At 45.4% G+C, this 19,761-nt stretch overlaps 1 protein-coding gene across 1 annotated transcript in view; it reads right to left on the bottom strand.

Annotated features, from left to right (window-relative positions):
• Positions 1-414: 414 nt before the first annotated feature.
• APCDD1L (APC down-regulated 1 like) overlaps positions 415-19,761 on the bottom strand; it is a 54,612-nt gene continuing 35,265 nt past the window's right edge. Inside the window, exons 2-4 of the mRNA XM_061631163.1 lie at positions 19,298-19,472; positions 8,968-9,526; positions 415-4,185 (exon numbers count right to left, since the gene is read on the bottom strand). Of these exons, the coding sequence (XP_061487147.1) occupies positions 3,415-4,185; positions 8,968-9,526; positions 19,298-19,472 (1,505 nt within the window). The 3' untranslated portion in view covers positions 415-3,414. The remainder of the gene's footprint in view (positions 4,186-8,967; positions 9,527-19,297; positions 19,473-19,761) is intronic.

The following is a 19,761-nucleotide window of genomic DNA, read 5'->3' as shown; positions in this document are numbered from 1 at the left end:
AATAAATAAATAAATAATTGCACTAATGGAACATCCACCTTAGCGTTACATTGAATACAACCCATGGATTCCAAGCACCAGACGCTGGCTGTGTTGGGACATCACACTGAATCATGGATGGGCACGCCTGTGGCCCTCCAGATGATGCTGGACTCTAGCAACCGTCATCCCTGACCATTGGCCATGCTGGCTTTGTTGATGGGAATTGGCCACAAATTCCTCACCCCTGCACTAAACCATAGTTTAGTACAATGTCCTAACTCAGCCATTTAACTGCAGTGAATTGCACTGTTGAGCAAAAAAAAGAGAGTGGAACTAGTTTCTGTAACTATGCCAGTGCCTATAACAAAATGTAGCCATTTTTAGAAGATGAACAGCTGTTTTATATACATCACTTTTAAAAAGTTTCCTGTGTAGAAAAAGAATGTAACATGCTGTAATACATTTTTAAAAAATTAAGATAAGCATTACATCTGAATCGGTTGCTAATGCACAGTTCCCCACTGGTATTTGTATAAAAACCCAGCAATTATCTACATATTACCCACAATGTTTTAAGTATACCATGTAAATTGTAGTTGCACAGCTGAAAGAGGGAGGTTTTTTTTGGGGGGGGGAGAGAATTCTTCAAGACATTTGGAGAAGAGACAGACTTTCCAAGAAGATCTGATTACTTCAGGAATCTGCTGTCCTGTATAGCTTAAAAAGAAGGCATTGGTTTTTATATTATACTATCCCATATATATTAGCCTGAATTATACTGAAGATTGTCATGGTCATCAGTTCTCTCTTAGGGTTTTTTTTATGCACAGCTCCTTATTGCCAAAAAACTAAAATAAAAATTACTTCATAGAACACAGTTGCTGGAACTCTATAGCTCTAAAGAATGGCTGCCAAAAAAAGTTTGATCGGACAATGTGAAATCACGAGTTTTTTGCCTGTTGCCAGAAGCTGCGTATTTCAGAGTTAACTCAATTGGATGTTGCTTTGTTGACTGATTGGAGAGGCCTGTAATGCCAGAAAACTCGCACTGGGTTATTTTTCACAGTGGAAAATGGCTGAGAGTGTAAACAAATACCCTTCTGAGCATTTTCTGTTAACCAATAGGTGCCTCCTTTCCTCCCAGGTGTATTAGGATAATTAAGCAGGGAGGGGGTGTTGTAAACACCTGCCTTGCATGCAGAAGGTCCCGGGTTTTATTCCCCACATCAGGCTGGGAGAGACCCTGGTCTGAAACCCTGGAGAGCCACTGCACAGTCCACGTAGGCAATACTAAGTAAGGTGGACCAGTGGTCCAGTTCGGTATAAGGCGCCTTCCCACGGATACACAGGCTGAATCATTATTGTTATTGTTATTATTATTGTTATTAATTTGCTACTTTCTTTTCAAGCTTAGTCCTAGATTCATGCTATCTTCATTTTAAAAGCTGGGATCCTCAGAATTCTAAAAAAAAACCCAAGAGTCTCAGGGCTAGTCATATGAACAACTCACCCACACTTCGAGAGGAGCATCCAGATATTGTGGCCTGGTTCACGTGTAATGCCAAACAATGGTTCAGCACTGTGTGAGAGAGCAGGAAGGCAGCCTACGCAAAGCCTCAGGCTTGGCACCGCTCTCCCCTCACCTCCAGCACAGCCAGCAAAAAGGACTTTGCTAGTATTTCATTTGCCTTTCCAATAATCCTGAGTTGTCATGCCATACAAAACAGAAATCATAATTGACAACACTGGTCAGTTAAACAAGCTAGCTTCGTAATTTCTTTTAATGTATAAAACACTAAACAACCTGAGACCTAGGTACCTGAAAGAACACTCCCATATGACCTTTCCTGTCCACTAAGATCTTCACAGGAGACCCTCCTGCCTATGCCAGGACCTGCATTAATCCACCTTGCAGCAACATGGAGGTTGGCCTTTTCTGTAGTGGCTCTTTGTCTCTCCTCTGCGTGGCATGGAGAAAGTGGATAGAGAAAAGCTTTTCTCTGTGTCTTCTAACACTAGAGCTCGCAGACAACTAATGAAGCTGAGTGCTGGAGGATTCAGGACAAGAGGAAGTTCTTCACGCAGTAAGTCACACTATGGTGTTTGCTCCCAAAGGAGGCAGAGATTGCCACCGACTCGGATGGCTTTAAAAGAGGGTTAGACAGATTCATCGAGGATAAGGCTATCAATGGCTTCTAGCCATGATGGCTATGTTACACGTCCAGGGACGGAGGCAGAATGCTTCTGAATACCAGTTGCTGGAAACCGCAGCAGGAGTGCTCTTGTGCTCAGGTCCTGTTTGTGGGCTTCCCATGGGCATTTGGTTGGCCACTGCGAGAACAGGATGCCAGACCAGATGGGCCCCTGGCTTAATCCAGCAGGGCTGTTCTTATGTTCTCTGAGACACAGCAGGCAATGCTCATAATGTGCTTTCCCTGTCTGTTTGAAAATGTATTTCTTTGCTCAGGCATTTTCAGGCCATTGATGTGCAGTCAGAGCTATTTCTCTGACTACTGCATTTGGCTACTGTATTTTGTTTTAATGTCTTTTCACTTAATTGTTTTATATTGATACTGCACCCCACCTTGGAATTTTCTTTTTGAATGAAAGTTTTAAAATATTTTTAAATGAATAATTTGATATTGGCTTGTCTTGAAACTGAGTTTAAAAACAAAACAAAACACTATGATCTCTGGTTTGTATGAGATGACAAGGTAGGATTAAATTAGTGGAAAAACTGAACTCCAGCAAAATCATTCTCCCACCTGTGCAGGCTACTTTCTGCTCCTGCATGTAGTGCTGAACCATAGCTGAGCTTTATGTGCAAACCCAGCCTCTGTGGTCAGGCTGCAAAACAATAGTGTTAAATGCTGTCCCAATCTAGCCCCTCCCCCCCATCATTTTTAAAACAAGCATTTTAATATGCATGTACATTTCCACACACATGGTACATTATATGGATGCTAGACAGCAGATTCTCTAATTCCAACATTTATGTTTTGAGTAGTTGGCTTACATTTTGTACAAACTGGCAAACAATGTGTCTGTGTAAGACTGATCCAGAACAACCACAAGGTGAAATTATCCCACGAAAGCAGAACTGTTCTTTTTGGGGGGGGGGGAGGGCTGCAGGTTTATCCTAGACCTCTTTAGAAATAGACAGTAGTGTGTGTTTAGTACAATTTAAGCCACCTGATAAAAAGCTGAAGGACACAGATTCAGAGGTCCATGTCCATACTTAGGCAAGTATGAAGGGGGAAAGCTCATCCACTGGGCTTCACCTGTCATTAAAAAAATATAATGTGCCTACCTGTAAGGTATAAAATGAAACCATTTCCAAATGTGCTCATTTTAGTGTGCATGTGCATCAGTCTTAATGCTAAGGCTGTCTGGATTCTGTGCAGCAGCCCAGTGACCAAAATATCTAAGCGACTAGTCCCACCTGGCCAGCTGTACAGCTAGAGAGGCTAGCAGAGATGCCCAAGGCAATGTCTTCAGGGCTCCGCTATTACTGTCAGTGCCCAACCTTCCCAGGTAACTTGGCTTAACATGCCTCGCTAAAGCTCCTGAGGATCTTCCGCACTGAAGGAGAGGGGCCTGGTAAGATGTAGGGCGTTTGCTGGGTGTGTTGGGGCTCGACCCATCTGTTGGCCTCTCCCCGATGAAGAGCAAGCTGCGGTCCTTTGCATCCTGTTCAATTCTGAAGAGTTCGTACTCCGTGTGGGGGAGTCTGATTCCCAGAGCCGCGCAGCCGTTTGTGTGAGTCACGTCCAGCTCCTGCCCGATGCTCCACGAACCAGCCTCCCCGCAGCTCCCGAAGTCAGAGGAGTTCAGCATTGCCACAGTTACCTGATCCATCGGCGTCACCCAAGCGCAGGTCACCTTGAAGACCAGCTCGGTGCCTCCTCTCACAATGAGGGATGGCGCCCCTTGCGTATAGTGGCCCGAGGCGTACACCGTGAAAGTTGGCTGTTTGCAGAGAGGGTCAGAGTAGTGGTGGTAGTAGCCTTCCCAGCTGCGGTTGTTGCCGTGGAAGGTGAAGTACCTTGTGAGAAAAAGCACAGCCGGGCGGACCTCACACCGAGTGCTGACCCACTGGCCGCTTAGCAGCATAGGGAGGTCAGGCTTTGCGGGCAATATGGGTGGGTGGTGTTCATCAGCTCTGTATATCATCCCACAGGCAGGGCATGGATGGATGTGGTGCTGTAGGAAGGAAGGGAGAAAGCAAATTCTCAGCAATGCTTTCATTGCACATTTAGAAACAAACACTTCTTTTTTCCATCAAGGGGAGCCACATTCTCCAAAGGGGACAGCAGAGTTTCTGCAGACAACATTGGCCTTTTGTTAGAGCGCAAAAGGCTAGAATGTGAGGGAGGGAGGAGGTTTGGCACACAGGGCAAAAACACCCACATGGACAGCAGGGGAAAACTTCTCCTTCCCCAGTTCTAGCAACCTCCTTGCTCGACTGTGATTCATAGATACATATTCACTGTTTTATTCTTCATAACAAAAAATAAATAAATCTAGGTCTAGTTTCTCAGGATTCAAAGGATGCAACAGACAGGGGGTGTTGCATGCTTGGTTCAAGAACACAGGCCCACAGCAACAAATTGGCATGTGCTAATTTTTAAGTATGGATACAAATGTAAGTCTCTAAGCAAATTATGATGGTAGTTTGGGGGTCTCACCAGTGCTATGCTTTGCAGCATGCCTAGCCACCCTGTACAGGAAGCTGTGTTGGTTTGTTTGTAAAGGAAGGGGTATGTGTTTTGGGATTCAGGGGGAAAGACTCAAGGCCCTAACAATGCTCTTGCAACAGACTATATCAGGGCTCAGCAAACGTTTTCAGAGCAAGGCCACGCTGCCTGCTGGGCAACCTTCCAGGAGTCATATCCAAGTGGTGATCTGGGCCAGAGGCAAACAGGCAGAGCAGCAAAGGTCCATTTTACCTTTGTAGAGTAAGGTAGTTTCTGCCCACCCTCGCCCACCCCTCTGTGTCCTCCAGCCAGGCAAGCGAGAGGCATGATCAGAGTTCAAGGACACATGTCAGCCAGGCAAAAACACTCCAGGAGGGTGTGAAGCAAAGCCAGTAGAGGTTGTGGCCTCGGGAGGGGAAACATCACACTTTCTTTGACCAAAGGACAGAAAGTCCAAAGTTCAATTCTCTGTCAAAATATAAGATCCAGCCACTTTTACTGGTCTGTGCTAAATTTTGAAATCCTTCAAAAGGAGGAATACACAGGGGAGGAAAATGTAGATTTGTGGTATCTAAACACAAAAGTATGTCTTGGAATTCTGCAGGGGAGGGAAATGTTACTGAAATTTTGTAGTTTGTTTAATGGTATAAGAGTAATTTCCTCTCTATAAGGAGCTGGTCTTGTTTAATGAGAAAAGAAAATGTACATATTTTCATCGGACACACACTGGGGACATATAACCCAAAATGTTTCTGCTCAGCATTAAAATCTCCTTCCTGTACTAATTACAGAAATGGGCAACATACAATTTGCAGAGAACTGTATCTGCTTTCATAGGCCAGGGCTGCCACATAGGATTGATTTCTGAAAAACACCAGCCGTGTTTGCAGGGGAATGAGATTTCAGTAACTCTCTACTTAGCAGTGCAACAGGAAATTTACATGCACACTGACTGAAGCCTGCAATAATTCAACCATTTTCAACTTGCCTTACCACAACTGTCACTCTGAAGAGCCTTGATGGTACACAGTGTGCGTTATAGCTCTATTCCCAACAGTTAGTGAAATATGGGCATTTTTTTAAAAAGCAAGAAATACTTTAATAATGGAAAAGAATTACCCAAGAGTGGTGTTTCCTGCTGCTGTTGTGTTTTGCTTTAAACCAGTTAATAGAGTTAGGATGAAATCAAAGAGGTTATTTTGGGTACACTGGGGGGGGGAGGCTATGCAATAGCAGAGAATCCTCTGCTGCCAACGATTGGGTCTGACCTACAAGCCACTGACTCTAGAGCAGTTCAACTGACTTTGTGGCTAATCTTCAGTTTAGGAAGTGTGCTGCATTTCAGTGGGAGTGCAATAAAAATGTAGATGGAGCACCAGACTAGAATGGGCAATATTCAATTAAGTCCTACTCAGAGCAGACCCACTGAAATACTAGTGCTGAAGACCACCCCTTCGCTAGCCTTACATACATACGGAGCTGCCTTCTACTGACTTGCCTTGCATTTTCTACTCCAGCCTTCGTCAGCCAGGTGTCTTCCAGATCATTTAGACAGCAACTCCCATCAACCCTGTTGGCCATGATGGCTAAGGCTGATGGGAGTTGCAGTCCAACTTCTGGAAAGCACCAGGTTGGGAAGGCTGGTCTCAATGAAGGGTTTTTCCCAGTCCTGCTACTGAACTACAAATGCCAGGAACTGAAGTTGAGACCTTCTGCATACAAAGCATATGGTCTTCCACCATGAGCTATGGCCCTCTTTCCTTTTTTGGGGGAAAAAAGTTTCTAGCACCTATGGATGTATATTGCTTCTGACGTTCTCCAAAGCCTGTCATGAACTGAGACATCAGGTTCAGCCCCTACCACAGAGCTCTCTGAGTATGCAAGCAGATACTAGAAGGGAACATACAACTCTGCCTTGTACCAAGTGAGACCCTTGAGCCATGTAGCTCATGGCAGTGGCTCGCCAGGATCTGATGGGAGCCTTTCCTAGCCCTACCTAGAACCACCAGAGAATGAACCCAGGACCTTTCTGCATGTAAAAGATGTGCTTTACCACTCAGCTACAGCCCTTTCCCAAAAATTGGTGGCGGATGGAGAAAGAATGGCTGGCTACTAAACCAAGCCAAAATTTACTGCTCCCTCTTCCTAGCCAAAGAAATCTTTCTCACTTTCACCTATGTGAAACTCTTTCAAAATACCCAAACACCACCATCTAATTCTTCCCAGGCAGTGACATCATCCGCTGGTAACAAGCCGTGTAGAACTGTTAGCTGATTAATTGTAGCATTGTAGTGAAGTCACTGCATTTTAGCGCACCTCAGCTTGGTTTTAAATTAATTTTTAGAAAGCAATTCATGTTTACCATCTGGTTTAGCTCATCTGTTCATGGTTTTGGCCCAAGATAACTCAGCTTTAATGCCAATCGGAGCATGTGTCTCAGAAGGTGGTTGTTTTTCGTTCTCCCCTCCTCTCCCAGAATCCCAGTTGTTGCAAATATTGTGTGGGTGGAAAACAAAACCAGCCCTTGCTTTTTCTCTCCTCTCTCGCTTTTTCGCTCCCTCAACCCCGCCACGCAAACTCCAGCTTCCCTCGGTTCCCATCTGGTAACGGTCATGAGCATTTTTCTGCTGTTCTTGGTTGTCCTATCTTGCAGTTCAATCACATTTCTAAATTGATTAGTTATGATTTTGATAAAAATACACTCTGGGCAAGAAACCAAGCTCCTGACAAAAATGAAACCAAGGCCGGCTTATGTAATCACATTTCGGCTGCACTGAAATTTGCGTTTCTGTATATCCCAGACCTGCCGCCAATAATTACATTCAGGGCTATTTCCTCTGCTAATAGCATTCTCTGCTGAGGGATAATGGTTTATCGGATAATGTCCCCCCCTCCTTTTGCTGCTCCATATATACTGTCGGAACAGAGGCCATAAGGACCTGCCTTTCACTTTAGACCTGTGGTGGAGACCTTTTTGCATCTCAGGGGCCACATTCCCTTCTGGGCAACTTTCTGAGGGCCACATGCTAGTGGTGGGCAGAGCTGGAGGCAAAAGTGAACAGAGTAACTAATGTAAATTTTACCTTTACTTTCTGTTTCTACACCTACTCACTTTCCCCTCTCTGTCCTCCATCCAGACAAGCAAGAGTTCAAGGCCACATTCCAGCCAGGCAAAAACTTTTGGGAGTCTGAAGCAGGCCAGTGAGGGGTGTGTTCTGGGAATAATTCCTGGAGGGCCTGAAATTCCTCACCCCTGACTTAAGACTTTGGTCGTTGTCTTTCTGTTTACTTATACACCACTTTTCCGATAAACATCTGTGGGCATTTTCTCTTGCTCTTCTGGGACACCAGGAATTGGCATACCTACCCTCAGCTTGCTGGGGAGGGCAGAGTTCTATACCAGCAATATTTTCTTTTGGAGAGAAATGTAGTGAATGAGTTTTGCTTTAGGCCCAGGTCTGCCTAACTGCAACATTTTAGGCTGAGAAAGAATTTACACCCCCACCCTCGCCCCAATCCACGGTAGTTTCTGCAAGTTAAGAAAAAAAACATAGTGCGGTCACAGCCTAATGTCCTCAGCCTGAAAGCAGCCCATTCTAGATGCTTTCACAACATGTATTTCTTACTCCTAAAGTCACATCTTTTTATCTAAAACATTGCTAGTCCTCTGTTATACGAAATTATTTTTAACACATGCGATATTACTCCAGACCACTTTTCCCCCTCTGCCTGTAAAGGTTACCTTAGGGTGCATCTGCATGGTGGTTTTAGAAAAGATTGATGCATCTTATGTATGTCTATCCCTCTGGAGTTCCAATATGCTGCTGCCTTCAACATATAGTCATTCTGCAGTTGTATTTTACCTCCACTTTCTCCTTCTTGACCTATTCAGAATATTATGAACCTATTCAGAATGATGGTATTATGTGATCCTGCCTTGTTGGGACTATATCACTTTAGACTGAATGTAAGAGAGTCCCTGTTTCACTTTTACCTAGAAAATTTTGCTCTAACTGCTCTCTCTCTCTGTCTCTCTGTCTCTAATAAGCTAGGGTGTTGCTTTTTTAAGGATAGGAAGTCTTTTACATGCAATCAAAAGTGCAATTGCCCACCTGCAGTGAAATGTCACAGAAGCCCCAACAGAGCTGCAAGATATGCTCATTCTGAATGTACAGATCAGTTCTTATAATCTGTGACTGAGCAGGGATTCTAACCTTGAGCTTTCAGGTCCAACTGAGTTTAAATTTGACCATGCTAGCCTAGATGCCACGTAAGCTGTACCTCTTACCATTGCATTCTGCAGGGGGCACTGATATCCTGTCGGCCGATAATGGAGCCTCTCCAACCATTCCGTGTGGATGTCCCCCAGATACAGCTCCTCCACCTCCCTGCTCCCCTGGTTTTGCTGAAGGAACAAGGGCTGGTGGTACTTCTCCACTCGTACAAGGCTAAGTTCGTGCATGGCAAAGCTGAGGCCCGCAGTGCAATCCCGCTCAGCTTTGGCACTCAGGAGCTCATAGAGGGCACCAGGAGCCCAAGTCCGCCCAGCTGACAAGAACCCCTTGCAGTGCTCTCCTGAAGTCTGGTTGATGCGGGCCACAGTTTCCCACATGGCCCTCTGGCTGTGGAAGACAATGCCCACTTTGTGAAGGTGGTAATCTGCTTCTGTGGCACCCTGAGTGATCCAGGAGGCCTGGCGGAGCCTGACTTTGCCTTTGATGACCAGGGAGTAGGTGGGCTCCCGGCAGGAAGGGTCTCGGTAGTAGAACTGATAGGCTTTGAAGAGGCGGTTGGCATAGAACATATATGACCGGGTGAGAAATTCAGGTCCTGGACGTACCTCACACCTGACAATGAAGAGGGAAGCATTTGTTAAACTGGCACCAACAGTATCTTTCACCATCCTTGTTTATATACGGTGTCAATGAATGTGTTAAGACAGGGGAACCTTTGGCTCTCCAGATGTTGCTGTACTCCAACTCCCATCATCCCCAGGCACCACTCGCAACAGCAATGGGCTACTGTGGCTCAGGAGTCAGATTACGCCAACAATAGTTGAAATATGTGGCATACTGGAACAAAATATGGTCATATTACAAATAACTTGCAAAAGATATTTTAAAAATTGGGGAGGGGTGTGATGTTCCTATATTAACATATATATGGTAAGTGTTGGTTGTTTAGAAGATATATGGTAAGTAGTGAAAGAGGAGGGGGAGTGAATGGGCAGTAGAATGCTAGATGATTGGCTGAGTGTTTAAAATGGCTGAACGTATAAAAGGAAGAGTGAGAGTGGAATCAGGGGGGGAGAAGAGAACTGAGTGGGTTGCTTGGTGGGGTTTAGAGAGTTGTTTGCCAGGAGAGAGTGGAGAAGGAGGGAGGTGGAGTTCGGATTAGTATTGAGTAAAACCATATGCTTATGTGCTTTAAGAAGAAATCTTGTTAATCTTGTTAGCTTTGTTATCTTTAATAAATACTTAATTTAGTTTACCAAAGGCCTGATCCTTGACTGGGGTTTCACAGACCAGAAGGGAGGGTAAGGTAATGACCAAGGCTGAAGGGGAACTGTAACAAATGGTGGCAGTGGTGAAGAGAATAACAATACCAGTATTCAGAGTCTCTGGGAATACTAGTATTGGGACGTGACTGGTGGTTGCCTAGCAGGGGGATCTGTTGAGATCTGTGCTAGAGCGGGGAGAGAAAAAATAAAATAAAGGACAGTCCGGACTGGTGGAGTCTCTGGTGGTGCCTAGAGACAGGCAGTAACCACGAGCAGGTAGGAACCTGACAGGGAGAGCCAGGGAAGGACGCCTCACACGTGGTGGCAGTAGCGGTGGGATACGAACAACAGAGAATCCAGATCCGAACAAAGGAGACTACGTCACAGGTGTTGGCTGTAGCAGTGAGATACGAATACTAGAGAATCCCTACCAGTGGTGTGGCAAACAGAAATAACAAAACAAGATTACTTGTGAGAGTGACTGGCAAAGAGTGTGTGGCAAAGAGTGAGTGAACTCAAACACCATGGCTGAATATATAAAAATGAAAAGAGAGGAGCTGGTGGAGAAGTGCGTAACATTCAATTTACCTCACGAGGGTAAAGGGGTAGATGAATTGAGGGTAGCACTTATAGGATTTGCAACTGCCCAACAAAAACAACCTGTCAGAGAAGAGACCCCAGAAGGATATTTAAGCAATCCCGCTTATATAGAGTACTTGAGAGAGAAGTTGAGGATGGAAACTGAGAGAATGAGGATGGAGGCTGAGGAAAAAGACAAACAGCGGGTCTTTGAGGCTGAGGAAAAAGACAAACAGAGGGAGTTGGAAACTGAGAAGTTGAGAATGGGGTTTGAGGAGAGGGAGAAGCAACAAGCAGTGGATGCCGAATTACAAGTAGAAAGGTTAAAATTTGAAAGAGACAAGTTTCATTCTGATGAAACAAGAAAGGACAGAGATGGAGCAAAAATAAAAATTACTCCAAAGGACTTTGCTGTCTATGAGCCTGGTCAAGATCCTCAAATTTACCTCAGCACCTTTGAAAAAGCAGCTCAGTTGTGGGGGCTACCTGAAGATAAATACATGCAGTATTTATCAAACCTGATTAAAGGGGAATTGGCTGAGGTATACCAATATTTCCCCTCAGACAGGCCCGTCACCTATGCTGAATTCAAAGAAGCAGTGTTTAAAAGATTCAGACTGGGGCCTGATCATTTTAGAAAGCTTTTCAGAAATTGCCAGATACAGACAGGGAAGTCTTTTGTGGAGCTGGGGGCAAAACTGATGGACATATTTGGGAAATGGCTGACAAGTGCAAAAGCTCAGTCTGTGGAGGAGGTGAAAAACCTCATGATATTGGATCAATTATACCATCAGTTACCACCAGAAATAAGGCTCCTGGTCAAAGACCGTTCCCCTACATCGGTGCAGGAGGCCGCAGAGATGGCGGATCACTTTGCCTCCAACAGAACTGGCTGGGTAGGGAAAACATCAAGAGATTTTAAACCCAGACCATATAATGCTGGCAGAAGGGATGTGGTACCACAGCGAGTGAGTCCTCCAGTAAAATCTGAAGGGCACAGGACACCCCAGAGTGGATCTGTGTACCCTAAAAGTGCGGAGAAATTATGCTACAAATGTGGTAGACCGGGGCACCTACGTTTTCAATGTGAGGTTGCCAACCCCATTAGTAATCCTGCTAAGACAAGGGCAGTGAAAACAGAGCCCAAGGCTTTAGAAACAGCGAAAAAGGTTCAGTTCTGCCAGATAAACTGGACAGAAGTAACAGACCTTGATTCAAGTCTGAGAGAGGAAGTGAGTGTACAAGGGGCAAATTATTGGGCATTGCTTGATACTGGTGCCGCTCAGACATTACTGAGGCCAGATTTAATAAAATCTGAGGTAATATTACCTCAGGAAACTATGACTATCCAAGGAGTGAGGGGTCAACCAGAAAGTTTGCCTGTGGCCCTGGTGGAAATGACTTGGAGAGGCCGAGAGGGCCAATATAAAGTAGGCATTAATGCCCAGCAACAAGAACCAGTAATACTGGGAAGAGATGTAATGGGCGCCCAAGGAAAGATCTATGTAGTGACCAGACAGCAAATTGGCAGAGAGAAAGAAGCCATATTAAGGGGGGCTGAAACAAACAGGGTGGAATCTGTTAACCAGCCTCAGGTCACCATAGCAACCACTAGCAGGCCGGCTGAAGGAGACAAACTGTATCAAGTGGTCTCTGATAATGATGAGGCAGATCAATTCAGGGAAGAGCTCCATAAAGATATAAGTTTGAAGCAGATAAAGGAACAAGCCCTGACCCAACAGATTCCTTTCACTGACAAACTGAGGAATCAAGTTGTGTGTGAGAATGGAGACTGTGGATGCCTGCTGAGAGAAAGGATGAATGTGAACCAGTGAAGCAATTGATAGTACCTAGCAAATACAGAACCAGATTGCTAGAGGTAGCCCACGATGTCCCATGTGCAGGACATCTGGGAATAAAAAAGACCAAGAGGAGATTGGCTGCACACTATTATTGGCCAAACATCTCCAAAGATGTAAAACAACATTGTCTATCTTGTGGAATATGTCAAAAGGTGGGAAAAAGTGGAGTAAAGACTAAGGCACCCTTAAAGCCCCTTCCTATAATTGGACAACCCTTTTATAGAGTGGGGATAGATTTGGTGGGCCCTTTTTCCAAACCCACAAGGCATGGCAAGAAATATCTATTGGTGGTGGTGGATTTTGCCACCAGGTACCCAGACGCAGAAGCACTAAGATCCGTGGAAGCCCCTGTAGTGGCAGAGGCTTTATTAAAAATCTTTATGAGGCTGGGTTTCCCTCATGAAGTGCTGACGGATCAAGGCAATGTATTCATGGGAGAAGTGATGCAATGTATGTGGAAATGTTGTGGTCTAAAACATCTAAAGACCACTACTTACCATCCCACCACTAATGGGTTAACAGAGAGATTCAATGGCGTTTTGAAGGGCATGATCAGAAGCTATGTTCAAGATCACCCACAAGACTGGGATGAACGGTTGGGATGCTTCTTGTTTGCATACAGAGAAGTCCCTCAGGAGTCAACAGGCTTCTCACCCTTTGAACTCATGTTCACTAGAAAAGTGAGGGAACCTTTGGAACTATTAAAAAATTCATGGGAAGGAACCCTGGGAGAGTACAAAACATCTGTAGTAGATTTTGTATTGGAATTCCGCAATAAATTAACATCAATGATGGAGATGGTGAAAAAGAATTTGAGTCAAGCACAGGAGAAGCAACGTTACTGGTATGACAGAACAGCCAGGGAACGTGTGTATGATATGGGAGATATGGTTATGGTGTTCATACCCAGGAAACATGACAAATTACAGGCTAACTGGGAAGGACCATATACCATCAGAGAAAGGCTTGACACAGTGACGTATGTAATCACCACAGACCAATTAAACAAAAGCAAAGTGGTTCATGTAAATATGTTGAAGCCTTACCATACCAGGGATGCACAGGTGTTGCAAGTTACCTTATTCCCTGAGGGAAGTGGGCCTGAACTTCCAGATTTGGTACAGGAAAGCAAAGACAAAGGAGGGGTAGATCAAGTGGAATGGTCAAAGGAGGTGAAGGAGGAAGTAAAAGAAGGGATTCTGAGAGTTTTGAAAACCTATAGGAATCTCTTTAGCAACAAACCTGGCCGAACCAGTATAGTTATACATTCCATTGATACTGGAGATCATGCCCCAATCAGATCTGTTCCGTACCGTGTGAATGGGAAAGTTTTGAATGAGATCAAAAAGGAGGTGGAAGATATGCTGGAATTAGGAGTGATCAGGGAATCCATCAGTCCCTGGGCCTCAAGTATTGTCCTGGTTCCGAAAAAAGATGGAACGACCAGGTTTTGCATTGATTATCGGCTAATCAATAAAATTACTGTCCCAGATGCGTATCCTATGCCTAGGGTAGACGCAATGTTAGAGTTATTGGGGGCAGCAACCATTATCTCTACACTAGATCTCTGTAAAGGATTTTGGCAAATCGAACTAGACGAGCAATCCAGAGCCAAAACTGCCTTCAGTACACCAGATGGGTTATATGAGTTTGTGACCTTACCCATGGGACTAAGGAACTCACCAAGTTCATTTCAGAGGCTAATCAATACTGTGTTGCGAGGCATGTCAGATTTTGCAGTGGCCTATATCGATGACGTGGCCATTTTTAGCAAGTCGGTGCCTGAGCATGTCCAACACCTGACAACAGTATTGGAGGCCTTAAGAAAAGCAGGCCTCACAATAAAAGCGAAGAAATGCCAGTTTGGACTAAAGGAAGTAATCTATTTAGGACATAAGGTGGGGAGTGGGAAAATCACCCCCTTATGGAGCAAGGTGGAGGCAATACAAGCGTGGCCGATCCCCTTAACCAAAAAACAAGTAAGGGCATTTCTGGGTGTGGCTGGATTTTATAGGAAGTTTGTGAGAAATTTTGGGGAAATAGCAACCCCCTTGCATGAATTAACAAAGAAGAAGTGTTCTGAGCGTGTGGTATGGACGGATGAATGTCAAAAGGCTTTTGATCTACTGAAGCAAGCCTTGTGCCAAGGACCCATATTAATAGCACCAGACTATGAGAAACCATTTATCGTGGCTACAGATGCGTCGGACCTGGCGCTGGGAGTCGTCTTGCTGCAGGAGAGAGAAGGCACCAGACATCCAGTGGCGTACCTGAGTCGCAAGCTGACGCCGAGGGAGAAAAACTATTTGTCGGTCCAGAAGGAGTGCCTAGCGGTCGTGTGGGGACTGAACAAGTTGCGCCCATACGTGTGGGGACGAAGATTCACAGTGACTACGGATCATCGGGCCTTGTTATGGTTGCAGACTATGAAAAACCATAACACTATGCTGCAGAGGTGGTCCTGGGCCCTACAGGACTATCAAGTGGACTTCCAGTTCATAAAAGGCAAGGACAATGTACTGACCGATGGACTTTCCAGGCAAGTGGCTGGGACTGCAGTGACGTGACCAGACGGAGGAACAAAGAAAGACATTTTCCCGATAGAGACTTTTATTTGTTAACGTGACGTATAAATCCTGGAACAGGAATAATACTCTGCCGTTGTTTTAAGGGGGGGGGAATGTGATGTTCCTATATTAATGTATATATGGTAAGTGTTGGTTGTTTAGAAGATATATGGTAAGTAGTGAAAGAGGAGGGGGAGTGAATGGGCAGTAGAATGCTAGATGATTGGCTGAGTGTTTAAAATGGCTGAACGTATAAAAGGAAGAGTGAGAGTGGAATCAGGGGGGGAGAAGAGAACTGAGTGGGTTGCTCGGTGGGGTTAGAGAGTTGTTTGACAGGAGAGAGTGGAGAAGGAGGGAGGTGGAGTTCGGATTAGTATTGAGTAAAACCATATGCTTATGTGCTTTAAGAAGAAATCTTGTTAATCTTGTTAGCTTTGTTATCTTTAATAAATACTTAATTTAGTTTACCAAAGGCCTGATCCTTGACTGGGGTTTCACAGACCAGAAGGGAGGGTAAGGTAATGACCAAGGCTGAAGGGGAACTGTAACAAATGGTGGCAGCGGTGAAGAGAATAACAATACCGGTATTCAGAGTCTCTGGGAATACTAGTATTAGGACGTGACTGGTGGTTGCCTAGCAGGGGGATCTGTTGAGATCTGTGCTAAAGCGGGGAGAGAAAAAATAAAATAAAGGACAGTCTGGACTGGTGGAGTCCCTGGTGGTGCCTAGAGACAGACAGTAACCACGAGCAGGTAGGAACCTGACAGGGAGAGCCAGGGAAGGACGCCTCACAAGGGGAAACAGAATTGGTGCGTGAGATGGCCTTTTCTGTGGTGGCCCCACCACCACCACCACCACTGAGGTGTGTCTGTAGTCATCACTGCATACATTTTAACATTTGGAGAGCAATCCAACTCAGGGGAAGCAGGTGGAAGGGGTGCTGGCAGAGGAGGAGCTGGCGGGAAGCTCCACAGCATCCATTAGCCATTTGGGAGCCGCTGGACCAGCAGAATGTCGTCTCAGCCAGAAGCTGCACACATGAACGGAAAAGAAAAAGCTGGCTCTCATGAATACCCCTACCAGCAAATTAGCATCCCCACTGACTTCCATTACAATTCTTTTCTTAGCCCGACCTTTTTCTCGGTGTAACTTTGGCCTGGATCGGGACCCGCAGGAGCACTCTGAATGGGTATTGGATGTTGTGTAAGTCCCCTTCCCTTGGCCCCTCCTCTGACACTCCCCCAGAACATCTCTTTTTCAGGCCTTACGCCAGCTTCTGCTGACACCCCTTCCACCGGGCTGGGCTGCCCCTGCAGACCCCAAGCTGAGCTGGGGTGACAGGCTTCTGCCGGTGGAGCTGAGACCCTGCCAGTTCAGCTGGGGGTCTGTCACATCCAACTCCCCTCAGCCCAGCATCAATATGAGTTGGATTGTGCCCTAGGTCAAGATGTACCTTTGTTTTGCACAGGCCTTTGGGGGTAGAAGATGACATCGGGATTGAATATTTATGTATTTAATGGTGTACTTGTATTGAGTTGTATGTAGCCTACCCTCAGGGCCGGCCCCAGGCATGCCAGGGTCCTTAGGCATCAGCTTCCCCCAGGCCCTGGTGTGTATATGTGTGTGTGCATGTACACATGCAGGGGGCCCACACACCTCACCTACCTGTCGCCTGTCTTTTAGCATTGCCATTAACCAACACAGCAGCCACGATTTCCCTAAGGGGATGAAGCCTCCGCCACCATCTTGGTTGATGGCACGTGTGCATGCTACATGCGCACATCTCTGCCATCAACCAAGGTGGCAGCAGGGGCTTCAGCACCTTAGGGAAACCTCAGCCACCATCTTCATTAAGGGCAATGCTAAAAGGCAGGAGACAGGTAGGTGGGGCAAGGGAATGGCAGGCAGGCGGAAGCTCCTGCCCTGCGATCCGCGGCTGGTCCCCTCAGGGTCCCCTGTAGCTCCAGGGGCCCTCAGGCCAGTGCCCCACCTGGCCGCCCTTTAGAACCAGCCCTGCCTACCCTGAGACTACATGGTGAAGGGCCAGCTGCAAAGGTCCATTAATTAATTAATGCAAAATTTCTATTAGCATCCTGAAAACATTCCTCTTTCAAACATTCAAATTCTGTGACTGAATAAATGAGGTAAGGCAAATTGGTGTACCATATCTAATTTGATATAATTAAACCAGTTTCATTTCATTATTTAAATTAGCTTAATTTTCCTTCGTCCCAAAGGAAACGTAACATAGTATCTGGCTCAATTTGCCAAGTAGCTATAACAGGCAAACTGAGACACTAGCGACCTTTGGTGCCTCCCCTCCTTGAACTTTTCATCCCGGCTGGTCATTAGTACAACTTGTAACTAAAAACTTGAACCCAAGTTTATTTCTTCCTCCTTCCCAATCCATTTTCTTTTTGTGCCATGTCTTTTTTAAATTGTAAGACTGAGAACAGGAACTGTCTCTTTTAATGATTTGCAAATCTGGGAACCTTTTCTATGGTTGACGAGCAGGATTTTTTTTTTTTTAAAAAGCCTCTATAAATAAACTTGCCACCCACCGCAAGCTGAATGCAGTCTACCGGCCACATATTTTGGCTTGCTGGGTGGTTTAATTTTCCACACCTGTTTCTACAGCCCCAGGAAGGCAGCATCAGCACCACACAAGTTTATCAAGCCTCTAGTGGGCAATCATAGATGGCTGGTGGATAGCATTTGGATACAAGTTGTGCAGGCCTAGGCAAGAATTATTAAATTCTGGAGCTTGATTGTGGACAGCGCTCACAGGGATTGGCCTCCTCAAGAAGAGAGTGTGTCTGCGCACACAGAGTAACCTTTCCTCAATTGGTGTTTGATATATATTTAGCAGGAGAGTGCAGAAATAACTAGTCTGTTAAGACTGGTAGTTGAAACAATAAAGAAACTTTAGGTTTATTGCTACAAGGAAATAAAGTCATACGTGCCAGTGTAGCTATGATGCTTGCCCTTGGAGAGCCATCTCTAACTAACTGAAAACAAAGAGAAGGAAGAGAGGAGGAGGAGGGAGAAAAGCTGAGAAAACAAACAAACAAAGTTACTTTAGAGAGCATCAGCAAAGGGAAGAATAGATTGCCTTTCTGTCTATTCCCCATCCACCCACCCATGCGGTTCAGGTTACTTGTTACTTGCATTGGTGCTCATCTCTGAGGCCTAGTTCTCAGTGAGGCTTCTGACTTCTCCTTTGCCTTGACATGCCAGGTTTCTATACAAGAAAAGATTCATTTTTGGTAGGGAGACTACACCTGTAGTCTGACATGGTACAGCCATCACCTTTCATCCTGATGAACCATAATCCCATGCTATGTACCTGGCCATTTTGAAATAATAATTCAGGGCAGGCATTGGGAAGCTCTGACTCTCCAGATGTTGTGGGACTCCAGTGGCAGCCAGTGGCTCCATGTCAGTGAGGCAGTGGAATCCACTCCGGATTTTAGTTCAAACTTTGAGAGTTCAGACTAAAACCTGGAGTGGATTCCACTGCCCCACTGACATGGAGCCACCACCCCACCACTGTTGGACTCAGTTCACATCATTTCTGACCATTGGCCATACTGGCTGGGTCAGACGGGAGTTAAAAATGCAGCAACATCTGGGGGGCCACAAGATCCCTACTACTGATTTGGGCCTTCTAAATTCTTCCTGTCTGCAAGTTAAGAATGAGCATTTATATAAAGAGGAAGTCCTCTAGCCAAAAGAGGCCACTGCAAATCTCACGTACAAACCCCTACAAAATGAGCAGAAGGCACAAACACACTAGAAATATTCCTAACGGACCATCCTGTAGCACAAAACTCTGCTTTAGGGTCTGGAATGATACTGTTAGAAATCTGGGGGTCATGGATTGGCAAAGGCAGCACAGCAAGCCAGAGCTTAGATATTTTTCAGCAATTGCATCCACTGCCTCTCAAACTGGAATAAGCAACAACAGAAAGAAATGCTTCCCAGTTATTAGTCAAAATCCCCATCTGCAATTAAATACCCCAGAAGGATAGTACAGAACCAATAGCGGCAATGCTTTTCTGCTCCATCCAGCACATTTATCCTTTCCATTGCTACAAAATCCTGTTTACCCTGTTGAAATCCAGTGACCTTCCAGCCGGGGAGGCAGGAGAGCTGAAATTCTAGCGCCGTCCTGCAGGTGGCGCAATTGGAACTGGCACTGCGGCTCCCACCGCAGTTTTCCTGGGCTGATCTGATCTGTGTGAGATTTGGGGACATCCCATAGCTTCTTTCCAGATGCACAAGCTAGAGAGAGACAGACAGAGACAGAGAGAGAAAATCAGATGTTTTTTAAGACACACATGTAGCTGTCAGACACGGCATTTCACCTAACAGAAAGCATCTCCCTTATCACTGCATCTGCTAAGAGGCATCCTTCATCTTTCTGGTCATTTATATTATAAATGTGTGAAAGTTCTGCAGTCTTTGTCTTGGCTGCAACGAAAGCAAATTTGTAAGATTTGTCACTGTTATGCCCACTTTACAAGTGGGAAGAGGGGGCACAGAGAGAGAGAGAGAGAGAGAGAGTGCCTTG

This window comes from Rhineura floridana, chromosome 6 (genome assembly GCF_030035675.1).
Source record: "Rhineura floridana isolate rRhiFlo1 chromosome 6, rRhiFlo1.hap2, whole genome shotgun sequence".
Classification (NCBI taxonomy): Eukaryota; Metazoa; Chordata; class Lepidosauria; order Squamata; family Rhineuridae; genus Rhineura; species Rhineura floridana.
Note: the sequence above shows the minus strand (reverse complement) of the source record. Positions and strands in the feature narration are given on the sequence as shown.